The sequence below is a fragment of the Ammospiza nelsoni genome, chromosome 11, assembly GCF_027579445.1.
Source record: "Ammospiza nelsoni isolate bAmmNel1 chromosome 11, bAmmNel1.pri, whole genome shotgun sequence".
NCBI classification, from domain to species: Eukaryota; Metazoa; Chordata; class Aves; order Passeriformes; family Passerellidae; genus Ammospiza; species Ammospiza nelsoni.
This window is the reverse complement of record NC_080643.1, coordinates 20,688,053-20,707,976: the sequence shown is the minus strand read 5'-3', so window position 1 is coordinate 20,707,976 and position 19,924 is coordinate 20,688,053. Positions and strand designations below refer to the sequence as shown.

At 41.2% G+C, this 19,924-nt stretch overlaps 1 protein-coding gene across 6 annotated transcripts in view; it reads right to left on the bottom strand.

Moving 5' to 3' along the window:
• Nucleotides 1-1,171: 1,171 nt before the first annotated feature.
• IQSEC1 (IQ motif and Sec7 domain ArfGEF 1) overlaps nt 1,172-19,924 on the bottom strand; it is a 299,716-nt gene continuing 280,963 nt past the window's right edge. For 5 of the 6 annotated variants that reach the window (XM_059480436.1, XM_059480437.1, XM_059480441.1 and 2 more), the window contains 5 exons: nt 19,736-19,835; nt 16,274-16,435; nt 13,359-13,535; nt 7,167-7,216; nt 1,172-5,754 (listed from right to left, as the gene is read on the bottom strand). In XM_059480436.1, the coding sequence (XP_059336419.1) occupies nt 5,305-5,754; nt 7,167-7,216; nt 13,359-13,535; nt 16,274-16,435; nt 19,736-19,835 (939 nt within the window). In that variant the 3' untranslated portion in view covers nt 1,172-5,304. The remainder of the gene's footprint in view (nt 5,755-7,166; nt 7,217-13,358; nt 13,536-16,273; nt 16,436-19,735; nt 19,836-19,924) is intronic. The other variant, XM_059480439.1, reaches the window with a different exon arrangement.

Genomic DNA, 19,924 nt, shown 5'->3' with positions numbered 1-19,924 from the left:
ACAGCTCTGCAAATTCTTCTACTTGCACTAGAGGATGGTTCTATAGCAGAGGCACTGGGCACCTTCAGAGGGGTCCCACAGCTCAGAGGGTGGCACAGAGGATGATGGTAAGTGGGTACTTACCTGTCAAAAAATAAATCATTGATGAAGATGCACATCCTGAAATTACAGCCCTCCAGAAAGAGGTCATAGTTGACTATTCCCACAAAATAATTCAAGAACCTCCTAAAATTCATAGGAAACAGAAGCAAACACAGTGTTTAGTTTAATTGACAGCTGAGCATTAGCTTGGCCAGGCTTTCCAGAGCACACTGGAAATCCCCTGGAAAGGCTGGAAATGCACCAAGGTCGGGGCACAATGGGATATCCCACAGTGACTGTCAAACTGGAACTGCAGTTCAGATGCTGGGAAGGCCACGTGTGGCAAAGGATCCTTCAGGGCTGCAAACTGAGACACAACAAACAGAGGACAAGGAGCGACTGGGCAGTACTTACTCAGTACTTAGTGCTGGGCTGAGGGCTCCAGAGGCACTGCCAGCTCCTGGGGGTTCCCCAGAGCAGCAGGACCTGGCCCTGGCAAGGACAAAGCTCCAGCCCTGGACAGGAGCTCCTGAGGCTGCCTGGGGTCAGCTGCACACACAGCCCTGGGCCAGAAGGTCTCAAAGATGGGTTTGGGAATTGTCCACCAGGGCCTCTGCAGTGCCTGTCTGCACCTCTGGGTGCTGGATGGAGTCACTGTCCCCCTGTCTGTCTGCACATCTGGGTGCTGGAGTCACTGTCTCCCTGTCCATCTGCACATCTGGGTGCTGGATGGAGTCACTGTCTGTCTGTCTGCACATCTGGGTGCTGGATGGAGTCACTGTCTGTCTGTCTGCACATCTGGGTGCTGGATGGAGTCACTGTCTCCCTGTCTGTCTGCACACCTGGCTGTTGGATTCATTGCTCTTTAGTGACTCCAGAACTCAGTTTATTTCAGCACCACCACACCAATCCAAGCTGAGTGAGGATTCCGCTCGCCACCTCCTCCACCTGATCCTCGGTTCCTGGCCCCTCTGAAGTGAGCAGCACAAATCCCCCTGCCTCAGCAGGACCAGGAGACCATTGGAAGGAATTTCCTTCATTTCAAATATGAAGAGCTGAAGCTCTTGGATTGCATGAAATGAGAAACAAAGAGTTTTAAATGATTTATTTGATTTCTCCACATGATCACAGTTATAGTTTTACATCAATAGGGTCTGTTACTACTTACAAACAGAATGCATATTAAAATGAAAGCACTCCTTTCTTCCCCAGAGTTACAAAAGGGGTCTCGAGCCTCCCCAGAACAGAAGCTTCTTGTAAGCATAATGATTTTTGAAGTCTTTAACAGTCTGCATTCAAGACCTAATTCTAACAGTTTAATACAACTCAAAGATGATTTAAGTTCCTAGCAGGAGATAGGCAACCTCAAAGTGACTGCAGACTTATAGTAATGCTAATTTACACACTATGTACAATTTAGAGAATTATCTATTCCCCCTACTGGTCCCATTTTCACCACCCCCTTTTCTCTTTTCTCTTTTCCAAATTGAATCTTGTTATTGGTTCCACTTTTCTTTGAAATATATACACGAGAATCCATTTTGCAGGCAAGAAGTGCGATGGTATTTTACAAGGGAACAGCAAAATGCATGCTTAACTGCAGAAAACACACAGCTTCATATGGAACAGCAAGTCAACATCTAGAGATTCAGTGTTTAAATATCTGCTGACTGTCTTTCAGCTCATTTTATCAAGAAACAAGAGGCTTCTGCTGCATGCAGTACATGATGGGAAAATCATTCTACACTGTATGTTAGACTCTTTTTTTTTTTAGCAATACAAGACGCACATTATATTAGGATGAACTTTGATTTTTTGTTTTTTACATCGTTTTACATTTCATTCTTAACTTAAAAAAATAAAAACCCCAAATATATATTTCATTGTTGTCCCAGAAAAGATTTTTTTGTTGTTGCCACACCTTCATTCTTTACATTTCCCTTTCATTTGTTCAAATCAGCAATTACTGCTTTGCCACATCGTTTATGGGAAGAGAGAACCACGGCCACTCTGTGCATTTCTGTACCAGTCAGTAATTGGCAATGGCATCTAAGAAAAAACCCTCTCCATTCTACTGCTGTCTGCAGGATGAAGAATTAATTTTAATTCATTTTCTTAACCCCACCCAGTGTTAAGTGCTGGAATTCTCCTATTCTAAGCATGACCCACACTGCTCTAAGCAACTGTTGATCAAGGATGGAGTCAGAGAGGTTTTACTATGACCCTAAAGAAGCAGCAAAGGTCTGGAGACTTGTGCTGACACCAAGACACATTTGTTTGGCTGGAGTACATAGAAACACACAGTCTAAGAAACAAAACAGAACAAAACTAGGGGGGAAAAAAAGAGTCAAGTCCACTGTTTCTCCTCCTTGGCTTGAAAGAACAAAGTTTCCAAATGCTGTGCCCTCAGGTGACCAGTTTTGGTTTCTGTGATCTGTGATTTCACTCCCTGCACGCCCATGGGACCACGTGGAAATGTTTCTGTGCATGCACGTTTGTGACATCTCCTCAACACTCTGGTTCACAAATACATTGATTGCACATGGAAAATCAGTGGGCAGGCAATAAACTGTGGCTCACTGTTCAAGCACAGAATATTTATATGTAACTCTAATTTAAATGAATGAAAGGACTTTTTAAACATAAAGCAAATGCAGATCTGGGAGATTTAACATCTTCAGTGTTAACACAGTGAGTCAGATTTTCCTCTCCACTACTACTGCATATTCTGCCTTTATTCCATATACAGAATTTTACTTCCATTATGCCTCTGCATCTGAAACAAGTATCCAGACTCTGTCACCCAGTGAAGAGGAGCTTTCTTACCTCTGTTTTAGTTAAAAGATGCAGTTTCTCAGAGATGTTTGCACTTAAATGGTTCTTCATCTTTTCTGGAACAACCTATAAATTACAGTTAGACTCTACTATTGGTACAGATGTATGAAGAAAAGTCTACATATTGAAATATGTTATCACTTTACTTCAACTAATATCAACAGGAACACTGATATATTTTGCAATTATACAATATGTAGAGTGTAGCCTCACACTAATAACATTAGATGACATGCAGACAGTTCTACTTTCCCTTATAAGAACAGTATATATTTTTTAAACTGCAAGGAACAGAGCCTCAGGGGACCCAGGTGAGCTCTCTTAAGGTAAGCCGCAGAATTTAGAATAGAATGAGTGACACAGAAAAATAAAAATCATTTGTTTTCTTTTCATGGAGATCATTCTGAGGAGAAGGAGCAGAAGGGGAAAACATATTGCACATGTGTGAAGCAAACGTGGACTGCTGGAAACAAAAGGCTAAACTCTAGATTGCTGTATTTGCTCTCTGTGGAGGTGAACAAAGTGCTCAGTTTGCAGTTTTACTGGTATTGTGGTATCCATGGTATGAAAGGGGAAAAAATGACTGAACCTCTCCCATCCTCCCCACGCTAGAGATGCCATGAGCAAGCCAACAGGACAAGTCACTCTGCTGCTCCCATGTCCTCCCGGTTTGGGACACTTTTATTACTGTTTGTTTTCTGTTACACACAAACCCGACAGGTTGGAGCTGTCATTACTTTTACCCATCTCTGACTGGAACATTTGCTCATCCTCTTCAAGGTTTGCTTTTAGGCTGGTACAGTTTTGCAGTTGTGATTCCTTTGTCTCTACTGTTTAGGTGTTAAGTCCTTGCAGTGGCTCAAAGTGCTGAAACTACAAAGTAGGTGCCATGGATAACTTTGTACAGGATTTCGGGATACAAATTGTAGAGAAATTTGCAAATTGTTTGGTTACAACACATAAGCAACAACAGCACAGCCTATTTTTATGTGATGTCTTGCAACTAACTGGACTATGGAAGTGAGGGTTTGAGCATAAACTCAGCCTGCTGAGTGCTGGGTGCTTCAAACTAACAAATGTGATGAGTAAAAATGGTAAAGCCACCTCGTTGCTAGCACATGGCTACATGGAATTACAGATTTTTAATTTTTTTTTAATATATATATATATATATAAAAACCCTATACTAAATTCTAAAACAAACCTTCAAGTTTTAGAGCACTTCCACTGGAAACACTCTGGACTAGAATTCAGCTTCGCTGGGGGTAAAAATGAGCAATTATGGTGAAGAGGAACCAAAGCAGCTGAGAAGGATGGAGGTTTGCCATTTTCATGTTTGAGATGAATGTTTTTGCAGTGTTTACATGCACCTGGCAGAACTCTTCCCGTGTGCTCGTTCAATCCATATGCTTACAAAAGAAATGTGGATCATGTAAATTCACAGTTATCACAGCCTTTAAAGTGTCTAAGAACTCGTGTGACCAATGCTTGGAGGTGCCCCCTGGTACGTGGGCACCCTCCATTGCTACGGAATAATTACTGCATCTTAACGAGTTTGCTTACCTGAAATAGCAGAGCAGCTCTAATACTGATTACGTATGATATCATCGTGTTAATAAAATAAGGATTTATACAAAGCAGTATTGGACTACAACATTTAAATGCTATGTTACTTGGCACATTTAGTAATGATTGCTTAGAAATCTTAACAAGTCCAGGGGACTTTTGATGAAAATATTGAAATGTCTGAAATTGGTTTCTAACGTTTAATGTTTTTGGTCTACTCTTTCATAGGCTATTCATCTATTATACTGTCCTATCAAGTAAGTGAAATTCCTTGTAAAGTCTATATTGCTAGTTTTGTGGACTGAAAAAATTTCTTTCCAAGCACAAATGTTAACTATACAGTATATATATATATATATTTATATGTATATATTTATATTATATAAAGTTTACTTACGTACTTTCATCAACCATATCAGGTCTACTTTTTTTTTTTGCCCATTGAGAATAAAAGAGCAAGAATGCAACACTTGGTTCTGTCTGACTTTTTTTCCCTGTTTTTTTTCCATAGGCTAGCTTTTCATTACATGTGTAAAATTGTCCAGGGGTTTGGTGTAAAAGGTAGCTTTCCTCAGATTCAGCAAGCAGCACGTTTTCAAGGCAAGTTTGGAAATAAGAACTAACCGGGTGGTGGTGAACATCTATCCAGTAGATAAGTAAAACCAGTATGGCCCGGGCTAACCGGAATTATTTTATTTAGTAACAGCAAGCCTTTAAGCTCATTAAACGGCCTAGGTAAAAACTGCCGGTGTGATTTTGTGGCTTCCTGTGAGTGCCTTTGCAGCTGGGTTTAGAGCTAGAGTCTCGCGGAGGGTCTCTGGCCTAGACTATGGTGCTGATGCCGCTGTGTTTGGGCTTGCTGCCGGAGGCGGCGGGCGGCGGGGGCGGCCCGTGGTGGTGCGGGGCGTGGTGCGGGGCGTGGTGCGGGGCGTGCGGCAGGAAGGGGCCGTGCCCGTGGCCGTGGCCGTGCTGGTGGAACTGGTGCGGGTGCGGGTGCGGGTGCGGGGGCGGGTGGTAGTGGTGGTGGTGGTGGTAGGGCGGCGGGTTCTGGTGGCAGAACTGCGCGTGGTGCGGGTGCGGCGCCGCCGCCGCCTCCGCGTGGTGCGGGGGCTGCGCGGCCGCGTGGCTCTGCGAGGGCGGCTTGCCCCGCTTGCTACCGAACAGGGACCCTAGGAGTGAGGAGGAGTTGGGCATAGTCTGGTGAGGGCGAGATGGACACTCTCGGGTTGATGTAGCTCTTCGGCGCATGTGAGGACTGCTAATGATGGACCCCTAAAAAGAAATTAATAGAAAATAAAAATTAAAAAAAAAACCTCGAAATGTTCGAAAAGGAAATTAAATTTAAAAGAAAAAAAAAAAAAAAAAAAGGAAAAGTTCACACTGACCCCAGAAACTCCTCCTTTAGGGTTCGCATGGGTGGATTATGTTAGAGAGTTCTAGGGGAAATTTTATCTCCACCTTCCCTAAGTGGCCAATGGGGCCCTCGTGCCCTTCTTAGGGGGTGTTAAGCATTGAGCGGTTTTCTCTCAGTATTTTGACATCAAGAGATATGACTTCAAATAAAAAAAAATGTCAGGGAGAGTAACATGATATAAGACCTACAAGTGTGTTTTTAAAGCAAAAACACATTTTAAATACTGCAAAAAATACCATACTTGCTTTTTCACCACAAAAAAAAAGAAAAGCGCTACATTAAATGCAACCTAAATAGTTAAACATACAGCAGCAAATATTACAGTTACAGCTCAGGTTTTAAAATGGTATTTAAATCTTTCTTTATAGCAGTTTTCCACTACTATATGTGACAGTGCTGCTTCTCAAGCCTACCTCTGCATTTTGTATTAAATGGAACCATACCATTTTTGCCACTAAGATTTCTATGTGCTTGTATTATCCTGACCTGTGGTCCAACATTCTCTATTATTTAGCCTGGAATTTAGTTGCTGAAATTCGGGGTTTGTATTTTTAAAGAGTTATGGGACACAACAGTACTTAGGCAAAGTGTGCTAGATTTAAACTGTAATCTACCTAAAAGCAAACACAAAAAAAAAAAAAAAAAAAAAAAAACCAAAAAAAGAAAAAAAAAAGAAAAAAATCTGCAAGCTGAATTCAGAGACATGAACAGTATATATAAATGGTTTGAAGATGAATGAAATCTCATGAAATCCACATTGAATTCACCTATCTGAATAATTTTTTTATCCTCCCATGCCCTATCTGTGCAATTCCATGGTGTCATGACTGCATACATATAGCAATTGAACTTGAAAATAAGCAATGGGGATGGTTGAGCATGACAGTCAATAGTTGTAGCTAAATATCAAACAGCAAGAACAGTGTACTTGGTAACAAAGAGCAAGTGGGCTTTTAAGCTGGGACCAGACTGAAATGGTGGCAAAAGGACACATCATATCCATTTAACCATGCTTGCAGGAACAAAGGGAACAAGGTTAGCTCAAACCAAAAATGGCATTGCTCTAAAACAAGCTGTAAGTGCTTTGTAAGCTGGAAGAATACAGAGTGAATAGCCTAGGCATGCATTTTATTCGTGGCAGGCAGGTTATATATATAAATATATATATATGTTAGAAGAAAAAAGAGCAAAAAAATATGTATGTATATAAAAGAAAGGTTTGAAATGCACATCATCACATCCAGCTAGACATCAGGAACTTCCTACTTACTTCCATATTGCTGTCTAGCGATCCTGCACTGCTGCGTCGCCCACGCTTGCCTGCCCAGGACATGCAACAGCAGAGATTAGAGACTGCGACACGACCGGCGCCAGGAGTGCGGCCCCACAGCGTCAGGGCCAGCAGGGACAGCAGCTCCCTGCACTGCCTGCGGCTTGGGGGCACTGGGAATTTGGAGAGGTGGGGCTGGTGCTGGGAATCACACGAGCGGGGTGTGATGTTGTTGGCAATTTGCACGATTCTTAGGTATTTGGGCAGCTGGGTTTAGTGCTGCGCTCGTGATGCGGAGCAGCAAGGATTTAAAGGGTTTGGTTTCCTGGAATCTGATCGGCCAGGAAGGTTTGTTTTACTTTAAACATTGAGATACAGTTGTGGAGTGGAATTAACTTAAATGCAAAATTTAACGTTGAAATAATCTGAACTTCAGTGTGGGGCACTGTGAGGGGCATCGGTTTTATCACTTAATCAGTTTTATCACTTCATCGGTTTTATCACTTTATCGGTTTTATCACTTCATCGAATTTATAATTTCAATTTCAGCTTCGAACCTCAGTGGATTTCATACAATCTTCTTTCATGAGGTTTAAAAAAAAAACTAAACTTAATTTTTGATCAGTAAATCTGGAATCTGTCTTGACATTATGGCTAGATTTTGTTTGTTTAGCTGTGCAGTGCTTTATCTTTAAGCATGTTGGATTTGTACTCCAACCGTCTCAAATTGCAAAACCTTTTGCCTAAACCCACAGGTGAAACTCCAGACTGTTTGCCTAAAGAGCCAGAAAACCTTAGTGGCTGTATAGGACACAGGATCCCAGATTTTCTTTCTCACTTCACAGCAGAGAAAATAGCATCTGGCTGCAGTGGAAATAGAGATTTTTAGAAAACAGCTTTTGGAGCTTTGCTTTGCAAAGTTTCAGAATACTTTCCTGGCAGGGTGTAGAAACAAAGCTGAGCTTTGAGGAACCCTCCTGGTGCTCAGAGCTTCCCTAAAATCTGCAGGGCTTTAGAAACCAAAGCTTTCTCAGCACTCTCTCCTTGTTTTCCTGCAAGGCCAAATATCAATCTCCACCCTGCATTGGCACATTGCTGCCTTCAGAATCTTCTACTCTGAGAGGTAGTTTTGGGGGAGAATGTGAGGATTGCAGCATCGCTGAACCAATTAATGACGTACCCTAATCACAGACACCCCAAAAGCACCTGGGATCAGAACTAGGGAGCAGTGGAACTGCTCATAGAGCAATTCAGACTACCCAAAGGATCAGGATGATCAAAGACTATCACCTGCTGGATTTCTAAGCATAACGTTGACCTGGCTGGTCACAGGACACTGCCCTGAAACAAGTTTCTCTTAAGAGCTACAGTTCCAGGCTACTGGAATGTTTTCACTCCTTAAAAAGAGTTGCTACCCAGTAGAACCCCCTCTGCAGTGACATTAAATAGAGGGGAAGGTGTTTGTGGTGAAGGTGGTGTGTTTGATTGTGAAATTCATTGGGATTCGGAACAATTCCCCTGGATGGGCTCTTTGTCAAAAGCTCACTGCTTCATCTCCTGCTGCAGTTTTAGCCTCAGCCAAAGCAGAGCTGGATTATCTTATGAGCCCCCCAAGAAAAACTGGGTTTGTTCATCCCTTATTTTGACTCCTAGTCAGGTATGATATTTTTCTGCTCTGATAACAGGATTAGTAGTGATTAACACTCCAACCACTCTTGCTGATGCAAACACACTGCGGCAGCCACCTCGGAACTTAGCAGTCAGGGTTGCAAATAAGACTGAGAGCTGACACGGGGCATTAAACGTGGCCAAAAATGAAGGAGAACACAACAAAAAAATCCAATGCCTTTTGCATATGGCAGGAGTCACAGTCTGATCAGATAACCATGGACACAGTAAATACGGACAGAGAGCGACAGATGGAATTTTGCTCAGAGTAACTCCAGGGCAAAGTAGTACTTGCAAAGCCAAGGACAAACAGAAAAATCCTCCTTAAAATGCCTGTAATTTCCCTCAGATAGGCACTATTGCTGTACAGAGGCTTGGTTCGTTTTCCTAAAAACAAACTGAACCCAATTCTGTGCTGACATGCAGTGTGATGGGTTTACTCAGTAAATCCCCTGGAGCATTCCCCCTGCCAATGTGTGTTTATTCCAGACTGTTCCCTGGTCTCTGGGATGGCATCCCATCCCAGAAATGCCTCCCTGGAGCTCCGGCCTTCACATGCATCTCAGGGAAATTCTCAACTAGAATTGCATCTAAGCATGCACTGGCAGGAAAATTAGTAGCTGTGGTACAAAGCAAGGTGGTATTTATCAAATCTGAAGATTAGTTTTGCTTAATATATTATGTTTACTTTAATTTTTTAAAGCTGTTAGAGTGGACTTTAATTTATAAAATTAAATTTCAATTAATTTAACCTTATCTATTAGATATCAATAGTCCTTGTAAGAAGTATCTTTAACTTACACAAGTCCACATATGAACATATGTCCCACACATGAACATGCATTATATGGGGCCAAGAATATTTCAAATTTATAGTAGAAATATGAAGTGATTACAAGATTTTTACAAACTTAACCATGCCAAAAGAACATTGAGCTTTATTAATAAAAGCCATTGCAGCTTGCAGGATGGATGTGTGCAGGACACATCACAGGATGTGTGGTGATCTCACAGCTCAGGCTGCAGATCAGCTCAGTACATGGAGATATTTCTCACTGCAGCTCTATAGCTCTTGAAACTGTTCTGGGCCAGTGAGATAATTGATGGCTAAACACTATCAATGATTTGATATTATGATTTGGCTTTGAGTGACTTGGGGGAAAAAGCCTGGAAAAAAGTTTTAAATTAAACTGCTCACTCCAATCATTAGAGAGACCACTTTTGAGGGGGAAAGTACTCTTTGTCACATTTTCATCTTGTTTCTGTGTGGAACAGGTAGAATCTTAAGATCTCACACTGAAACAGAATTATTTAATCCTAGAAATACTTTTTGTTTGGTTTGGTTTTGCAGTAATCTTTTTTGGTCTGTGGCTGTTTCAGACAAGCCCAGCTCCCAGAAATAGGAACCACTGTGCCCTCCTCACCTGGGCAGCACTACCTGGCTGTGCCAGCTGTGGAGCACTGGGGCAAACAACAAAATTGCACTTTTTAAACCAGTTCAGGGTGTAAATATTATTCCCACCTTTCAGGTTAGGGATGTGGGAATAAAGTTTTAATTGCACTGTAAACTCAACGTAAAAGCACTGGGTCCCCCAGCAACTCAAAGTGGTTGGAATTCAAATTAAAGAACCTAAAATCAGTCCAAGGGGACTGTTTCTGGGAGAAACAGAATGGGAAACACAACCAGTCCAACCCTTCCTGCTCTGCTTTAGTGACCAAATCATTCTTCCTGTGGAACAGAGGCCATGGGGGAACATCACACTTTTCCCATCTTTCTGTAAACTCATAAAACTCAGCTTTAGATGAATTAAATTTTTTTGTCTGGCTTCTAATATTTTTATATAAATTAAGAATTTCAAAGTCTGGAACAAATAAATTCAGTTCTTCCTTGACTAGAGCTCAAGAATGTTCAATAAAAATGATACATTTCTCTTTAGAGAAAAATAAAGCCCTAAATATTTTTAACATATTTGCATCTTGAAACACTTGGATGCCACATTGTATTTTATATTCCATGGAAAGAACTAGAAAGGCATGGAACCATTCTCAGGAAAGGATTCCTGATGGACAAATCCTGCTTTCTGTGCATTCCCAGCTTAGGAGCAGAATCAGTCAGAGTATCAGCATTTGTTAGATCTCAGAAGCTTCTGAACTGACACTCAGAGAAATTTAATCACTTTCCAGAGCCTCCATTTACTGGCATGTCTGGGGGACAGCAATAGATTGCTTTCCTAAATAGTTCTGTCAAGTACCTGTGCAGCCAAATGCTGTCCAGTCACATTTCCCTTCACTGAATAAACAGTTAAAAATTTGAGTTTGCAGTGTTCACTGGACATTTACCTGCCTTCCTGCATAAATATGCAACCAGGCCATTTTCTCATGTTTGTTAGATTTATTTCTGATTCAATGTAGAAAGGGTCTCTCTAAAAATCCACTTTCCTACAGGCCCACACACTCCTGCTCCTCCTCATTGTTCATCCTGTGCTTCATCCACAAAAGGATTTGAGGCAACCTAACTCAGGCCTGTTTTACAGAAGCAATTTAATATGGGATAATCACTGGGTGCAGTATCTTCCTAACTGAAAGAGATTTCTTTGCTTTTCTATGGATCACCTCTCCCACATTAAAATTAGCCTCACATGCAAGCTATTCCCTGAGAGAAGGCAGGGGAGTTATGGATCATCTCCCTGAAGTCACTCCACCAAATAACAAAGCAAATAACAGGCTGGCTGTTTCTCAAGTCAGTTGCACTGCACAAGACCAAACAGAAGCTCTCCATAATTTTCAGCTATTTCAAGTTAAAATTAAGTTTAGTTGGGTTTAACAAACTCATTGATAAACCCTGCAGTCTGTGAGTGATTTCTACATTTTGTCATGGAAAAAGGTTATTTTCAGTAATAAGCATGCCAGTGGTAGGCATGCCCTGTGAAATGTGTTTGTGATTACAGATGCTGGTTTGTTGAATTAAACCCATAATATGAATTCAAATACATGGCAGTGTTTGAAAGAGAGGGATGAGTAATTCTGATGGAATGAAAAAATTAATCAGAAATCACATTTAGGGGTACAGACACCCACTGAACTCACATATTAACAATATGGTAGTTCTCATTCTAATGAAATAAAACCAAAACAACATAAAAGGATGATGAAGAATCCTCAAATCTGAGAGATAAGAGTGGTGAAGACTAGGGCTTGATCTAAAATCCACTGGAGCCAAGCAAGCACCAATATTCAACTTCAGCCTGATTTTGGATCAAGGGCCCAAGTCTTTTTAATGAAGCACATGGAGATGTGAGTATGAAAGCCTAAACAGAGAAGAAAAGAATTGAAAGAGCTCACTCTCTACATATTTGTATGCACATACATATACCCACAAAACACAGGCTATCATTTCAGTTTACAACAATTTTATTTATTGCAGCATACCTAAAATCTCTTCTTTAGTTTAAAAAAAAAAAAAGGAAATAGGTAAGTAGTGTCTACTACCAAAGACATACAGAATACTGAAATTATGACTACACTGTACATCATCACTGCAACTGAAAGAACAAAGCAGAGTATGCAACACAGCCTATGAACTAAAAAACAAATAATAAAAAAAACAGAGTTGCTACTACCTCTGGAAGTAGAGATAGAGATTCACTTTCTGAATAGTGGACATAGTGTTCAGATCAGAGTTCTTGTCAGTGACAGGACTCTTTAACACTGAAAGATTACATGGCTATGCCAGGTGTGAGGCAAACCATCAAATAAAAACATGTCCAACTTCCCCTGGCTTGCTCTGGCTAAAAAAAAATATCACATCACCACTGCTTTCCAGTCTTTAATCAGTTAATAAAACTTCAAACACACCAGTGGCTTTGTGGGTTATCAGCATCCTTGTCCACTAGGACTTCCTTGGTTCTATTGCCAAGAGTACTTCACAACAACCTCTTTTTGCAAGAATTAGGAACTGTGTCTGAGTTACAGAACAAGAAAGGAGCATCGGGGCACACTGGTGCTACACAGCTCTAGAGAAAATTTAGTAGGGCTTCACTCAATTTCATTCATCCAGGTGGTGACACAGGTACACTTGAGCACAGAATACACAGAAAGCGCTCGTTACACAGAGACCAGGAGCTTTCCTTCCCTTTCTAGGCCTACTCTATGAGGGGCAAAAAGCAAAGGAGATTAAAAAAAAAGAAAGGAAAACTAAGTGAATTACTCCTAGCACGAGTCAGTCACTTCTGTTTTATTAAAAACTTACAATTTTTCCTCTGTCTTCACTGTCCTTTAAAAGTTCCTATAGCAACCTACAACGGCTTAAATGCTTTCAAACAGTGGCCGCTTAACAGAACAAAGGTAAAAAAAAAAAAAAAAAACAACAAACAAACAGAAATTACCCACGAGCCGGGGGGGAGTAAGGAGCTATCTGGAAGTGTGAGATCCCACCAGTGCTACGTGTGGAGGCCCAGAGCGAGCTGGGCTCTGCGGAGGCAGCTGTGCATGCAGAGAGGCGGGAGCGGCAGGGGCAGCGCTTACCTGCTTCGGACAGGTCCCTGAGGGAGGAGCTGAGCGCGCTCCGCTTCAGCCCCTCGCCGCCCGCGTAGCTGTCATCCAGGCACGGCCGCGGCAGGCTCCCGTTCCCCGACTCCTTCTTCAGGCTGGAGCACTGCGACATGCTGGGACGCACCACGCCCTTCTGCTTCTCCAGCTCCGCTGCAACACACAACACACACGGGGGTTTCACATTGCTGGTTGCGGGCGTGAAATGCTATGAGTAGATAAGCTGCACATTTTTTTAAGAGGTTGCAGAGTTCACAGATAGGGCCAGTTGCTGCCAGGGTGGAGTTCTAACTGTTTGTTGTTGTAATCACCTGTCATTTTTGTAAACTACCTTGATGGTTAAGAATTCCCCTTTTGTCGAGTGACACCCTGCTGCTTCCTGGAGGATGGCACCCTACGGCCAAAGCCCCCACCTGCCCGTTTGTGGGTCACACACTCCTCTTTCCACTGCTCCCCCACTTATCACGCACCCGGGAAGTTGAGGCTGACTTTGTGTGTGACTCACTCTCACACACACAACAAGACAACAAAAGGTACCTTTTATTTTCACATCACTTACTACAAGTTTAGTGTTACTGGCCAGTCCGGTGCTATTGGATATCCTCCCACCTAGCTGTTTTGTCTAACCCCAGATGCTCTTGGGCATACCTTTTACCACACCTTCTGGTACTTTGTTGAGACAGGACTTATCTGCTCCTGTATCCACCAAAAATTCAAATTCTTCATTTAGGGGTCCCACCTCAAAGTTTACCACGGGCTCCTCTAGATGTTGCATCAGGTCCCCTAAAGCGTAAAGCCCTTGACACTCCTAATTGTCACCTCTAAGAACCTTCTCTAAGGCTTCCTGTTCCCTGGCTATTGCCTTATCGATACTGAGCTTTTTACAAACCCTCCTAACGTGTCTGGTCTCTCCACAATAATAGCAGCACCTTTTGCTCAAAGAGACTTGAGGTCTCTCCATCCCTCTTGTACCTGGCAGTACTGACCTATCCTTGCCTGCTCCTGGTGGTGGACCTGCCCACTCTCTTGTTAACCTCAGAGGGTGGAGAGGAGGAGACCTCAGAGTTGGCATGCAAATGACCTGAGAACCAGCATGCAACAGGAGGGACCCCTCACCAAACCTAGCCAAAAACCCCTAAAAACAATGAGCCAACACAAAATGGATGAATCAAAGCAATGTCTACACGTGAGGAACAGAATTCAGTATCTGCTAAGAACCTTTTTACTCCTCACCCTAACCTAAAGGAAGTTGGTTAGACAGAGGAGCTCAAATGTTAAAGCAGAAAATAGGGGATCTCCTGATACTCTTGTGAGGATGGAATCCCCAGCTCAACCTGTAGGCACAGCTGCACTCTTTCTCCGCCTCTGTGCCACTCCTGGGAGCAGCAGCAGTGTGAGCAAGACCTGTTAGTTCTCCCCACCTGAGCTGATTTTTAATAAAGGCATTTAAAAGGAGAAAGGTCTCCTGCCCTGTTTATTTCATGAAACAACCCAGAACAGCCCTTGAGACTTAAACTCTAAAGAATTTAGAGACTTTAGAGGAGCTAAGATTTTAGTTAGATAAGCTTTACTGGAGTCAATTAAAATAAAGGGGTAGGCCTTGATGAAGTTAAGAGTTAGTAGTTAACTAATATTTGATTACTTGTCAGCACAATGTTTGGTTAGCTGGGTTTGTAATGAAGAATATAGAAAGGTTTCAGGAACATAAGACAATTGTGGCCTCCTCTGTTCTGAAACCAATTGAAGACGGGGAATGGGAGCTCTACCAAGGGTTCATTTGTCATATTTGCATTGAAAAGGTAGAAAGGTCAGAACGAGGAAGACTTCATTTACTTCCTCATTTTGGGACCCCTCCCCATGAAAGGGACCACCTACCCATTTCAAGGAACAGACTATGAATGCTTAATAGCTTTTGAACTAATTACTGTAGTTAATGGCTTTTGAACCATGGGAAGTGGGAATGGCACGTACCAAAGTTACGAATATGCACTTGTATTTTGTGAATTCAATGCTTGTATAGATAAAAGGACTCTGTAATCACTGGTAAATTGCAGTGTGTATTTGGGAGCTATCCCACAATAAACATTCACTTTCTAACTTTAAACTGTTAGAGAGTTTTGTCTGTCACAGTTGGATATTGGTACTAGATCAATATCCATATTTTTAATAAATCACCCTGTGCCCAAAGGCAGCTTCACCCCTCTGCCCACAGCTGGATGTGGAGCAGGGCCTCTTTTGGGAAAATGGGATAAAATTTAATCTTCAGACACTCTCGGGACTACAAGCAAAATCTATCAGTTTGGAGCACGACTTCCTTATTGACTTCAGGAATTACAACACGGAAATGAAGAAAAATTCAATGAAGCTTATTGGAAGGGCCATAATTGGGAATTTCAGTGTGAGGCAAATTGCACCTAAAACTCCTGCTGTAATTTGTGATATAAATCACAGATCTCTCTCTCTGTCCACATTATCCCTAAAAGTCTTACTGGAATTTATAGTACAAATCACAGATCCATCTTTTGTCCGTCCAAATTTTTCCTAAAATTCTTGCTGTAATTTATGCTACAAATCACAGATCCAGCTTTCCTCTGTCCATTGTTATTTGCAGCTTGTCCAAGATAAATTCCACTGCAGCTACACTGCAGTAAATATGAGTCAATGAACTCAGCTGGGGCTTAAGCCATTATTGGCTTTTCCTCCTTCTTGAGACAAAGTCACAGAAAAACCCACATTATTTTGAACTTTTAAGGAGTTCCAATGTGTTATACAATTATACTTTTTATTAATGGTAATTTTTAATTTAAAATTTAAATTTTCCAAGGGCAGTATTAGTTTTTATTATTTTGATTAGCTGGAAAATACTCCATTATATGTACCTTTGTACTTACACTCTATTCTGTGCTTTTCCATTTCTTGAACTTCTGCAATTGATTCCCTCAAATCATCTGTAAACTTCTTCCTGTCCTGAGGATTTGGTGCATTGAAATTTATGAGTACTTTGATATCTGCTCCTGGAACAGCTGATGTGAGCCGAATGCCATTGGGATAATCTGAAAGAAAAAGGCAAAGAAAACTAAGCTCTGATTACTACAATTACTTTTCTTTTAACAAAAATACCCACCAAAACTGAAAGCTTTTAGTAATATTACCACAGAGGATACAAAGTCAGAGAAATAGAAGTCTGACAGCACAAAATTAGAATAAAACTCCCTAAGGTGCATTGGAACAGCTTAACTGTCAAATACGGAACAAATATTGAGAGATATCTTTATGTAGCTGCTACCCTTAAGGTAGCAGCAATATGCAATATATATCAAAAACAGTAGGAAAAAAAGCAAAAAGGGGATAATTTTTCTTTCCCATGACCTACCTTACCCACTTGTGACCAAAGTTTTGCTGAGTGTAAAGGCTACTTGAAGACATTTCAAATGCTACAAATTGTCTTTTTACTCACCATTTGCAGGAGGACAAACACACAAACAAGTACACATTTAGTATCTCCTATTGGATTGTGCTCCCTGTACATCCTACTTTCCTTTTTTTCTTTTAAATAAAATAAAAAGTACCTGTGAAATCATACACTGAAGAAATAAAAGGACTGATTTGGTTTTTCCACCCCTCTTTTGATCCATATTATGGACTTCTAATAATAAAAGGCAGATATTTCAGGAAACTGTCTTTGCCTCTTTTCTAGGTGTACTTCTGAAATTTTAACAGCTGGTCAAAAATATCTCCTGGTTGAGACAGAAGGTTCATTTACAGCAAGATACTCAGAATGAAAATATGTTCTGCTGTAGAAAACAAATCAGTCTTTGCTTGAAGCACACACCTGGAGCAATGGGGTGTCAGCAAACCTCAACCTGTGCATTTTAACACAAAGTTTTCTTTTACTCAGCTGCCTTGCCCTCTGGGTTTGCTAAAGCTCTCAAATATTTACTTCAGTATTTGAGCCCAAGCTCAAGGGCTTCCATGTACTAAAACCTCTCTCAAGAGCCAGCAGATGAAGTGAGGCACTCCCCTCCCTCAAAGCCCTGAGGTTTCAACAAGACTTCAACTATTGAGAAACCAGTGCACGTGCTTGGCTTTTTTAGGATGCATTAACTCTGGATTTTTTAGGGGACCTTCACTTTGGCTTTTTTAGGGGACCTTCACTTCCAGATCAAAGCTGCAACTAAAAGTGAAGCAAGTCCATTTACAATCCTCAGGGAAAACAGAGCAACTGCCCTGAGGCTCAAATGGTCCTGAGGAGATGAAGGGAGGAAGGATTTGGGAGTTTTGCTAGGGTTTGCTGAGGGAGGAAGAATTTGGGAGTTTTGCTGAGGGAGGAAGTATTTGGGAGTTTTGCTGGGGTTTGCTGAGGGAGGAAGTATTTGGGAGTTTTGCTGGGGTTTGCTGAGGGAGGAAGAATTTGGGAGTTTTGCTGGGGTTTGCTGTCAACACCTCACACAGAAGAACAGCCAAAAGGTCCCAGTGCTGGGCAGGCTCAGGTGGGATGTTGGGAACATTGGCACAGGAATGCAGCAAGCAGCTCTGCACCACTCCAGGGGAAAGAATAAAAATGTTTACAAAACCAACAAGGAAAGCTGGCAAGCCCAAAGTCACCAGGGCTGCCCCCACACAACGAGCCAAGAAAGGATTTCCATGTAACAAACACATGGATTTTATTACCAGAGGGACTTCTCTGCACTGTGTTCATCAAGTATCAGGAAACCCTCACATCAGTATTTCTTGGTTGCAGTCACACTCTCTCCTCAGTGATCTGCTCCCCCTCTATATTTTGTTACTGATTTTGCCTGAAAATGAAAAATATACTTCCCATATGGCCTATTTATTTACTAGAGATATGTGGCATTGTTTTCCCTTTTGCAGCTCATCCATCCCTCAACATAATTGACTTCTATCATTAAAAGTCAATTTTTCTATCACCAGTGCCAGTCATTTGTTCAACCTCACCAGCAGCCAAACCAATATTTTTGTTGCTTCTGTTTTAGCAACACTGACTTTTATTCCCTTGAAACCAGGGAACAGCTGCTCCACACAGAGTTACTGATGGCTCTGGACAAAACAGCCCAAAGCTTGCTGGGGACAGGGGAAACCAAGAATATTGAATTTTACAAATCAAAGGGGACAAATACTTCTCTTTCTCAACTGGAAAATTGTGCATCCCACCTGAGAGGCACCAATATTAGAGTGCAGTCTGTTCACTGATTCACTGCAGTGAATTCAGAAGCCCTCCTGAAGTGCCTCAGTTAAAATGCCTCCAGTTCCCTGGCAGGAATCCAATCCTTTACTTCTTGTTTCACTATAGATATTTTAAAATTTATTTGATTAGTGTTTCTACTTATCATGCTTTATTTTTAAAATGCATTTTATATAACATGGCATCAGAGAATTATAAATCCTTCTATTTTTAGTAGCATCCAGGATAGATGTATTTGGCCTTCCCCTCCAAAACTGAATTTTATATCATATAATGTGCTCACAAGAGAGAAAGAATGCATGTGTAAGCACAGAAAGGATCTGTGAGCTACAGTGAGCTGCTGTGAGCTCTTCAAAACCTTCCCTTTGCACTCTCCAGAGGCTTGCAGTAACAGCAATGGATTTTTAGGAAGCACATTCTCAAGGACAAATTAAAACTAAGAACCTTCCATGACAGAACAGCACAGGAATAGCTCACACTGGGCTGTACCCAATTTATCAGGGGTGAAGGATGGTCACAAACCATGAATTCAGTCAGGCTGTGTCCCTATGTACCATACCAACAACTCTGCTATGCTGTCACTACTGACCCTGTATTTGGGCTTAGAAACAGGATTTTAGCAAATTATTTATGTTTTTGTCTGCTAAGAAGCACTAAACTTAAAAAAAATATTGGACTGATGCAGATTGTAAGAGACATAAACAAAAGGTTTCAGAAAATGAAAGCTTATGTTTTATATTTAAATTTGAAGTAGCATATATTATCTAGGCAAAGTTAAGCCATAAATCAGGAAAATAAATTAAATAGTGTTTTGAATTACAGATACCATTTAAAGAGTCATTATTTATTATCACTCAGTTCCAGCTAATAGTACCACTGACTCAGCAACAGATGTTTTTTTTTTTCTTGGCAATCCTTTTATTCTTTACAAGTAATCACAAACACATTTAGGGAGATTTGGCTCCTGACTACAACCAAAAAACTCTGGTTTATATACTGACAACATCTTGTTTTAAATGTCAGAACAAAGTCAAATCCAGAGCAATTTTATTCCTAAACTCAGATCAAGTCCTGTCCATCCCTTTCACTTACACCATTTTTGTTTTATTTATGAACAAAGTGGTCTTCTAAAAAGAGAGGAAATACTTACACTGGTTCTCAAAGAGAAGAACTTGCATTCCATAGAGGGAAAAGGACTGTCGAAAACTGTACGTAACAGAGTTCTTCTTCTTCTGAAAAATCTTGGTCACCTGAAAGGGATCAGATAAACAAAGTGAAATACTCATTCTACCAAATGTGCCTGTGGAAAATTATTGCTCTGAAGAATTAGTATAAGGGA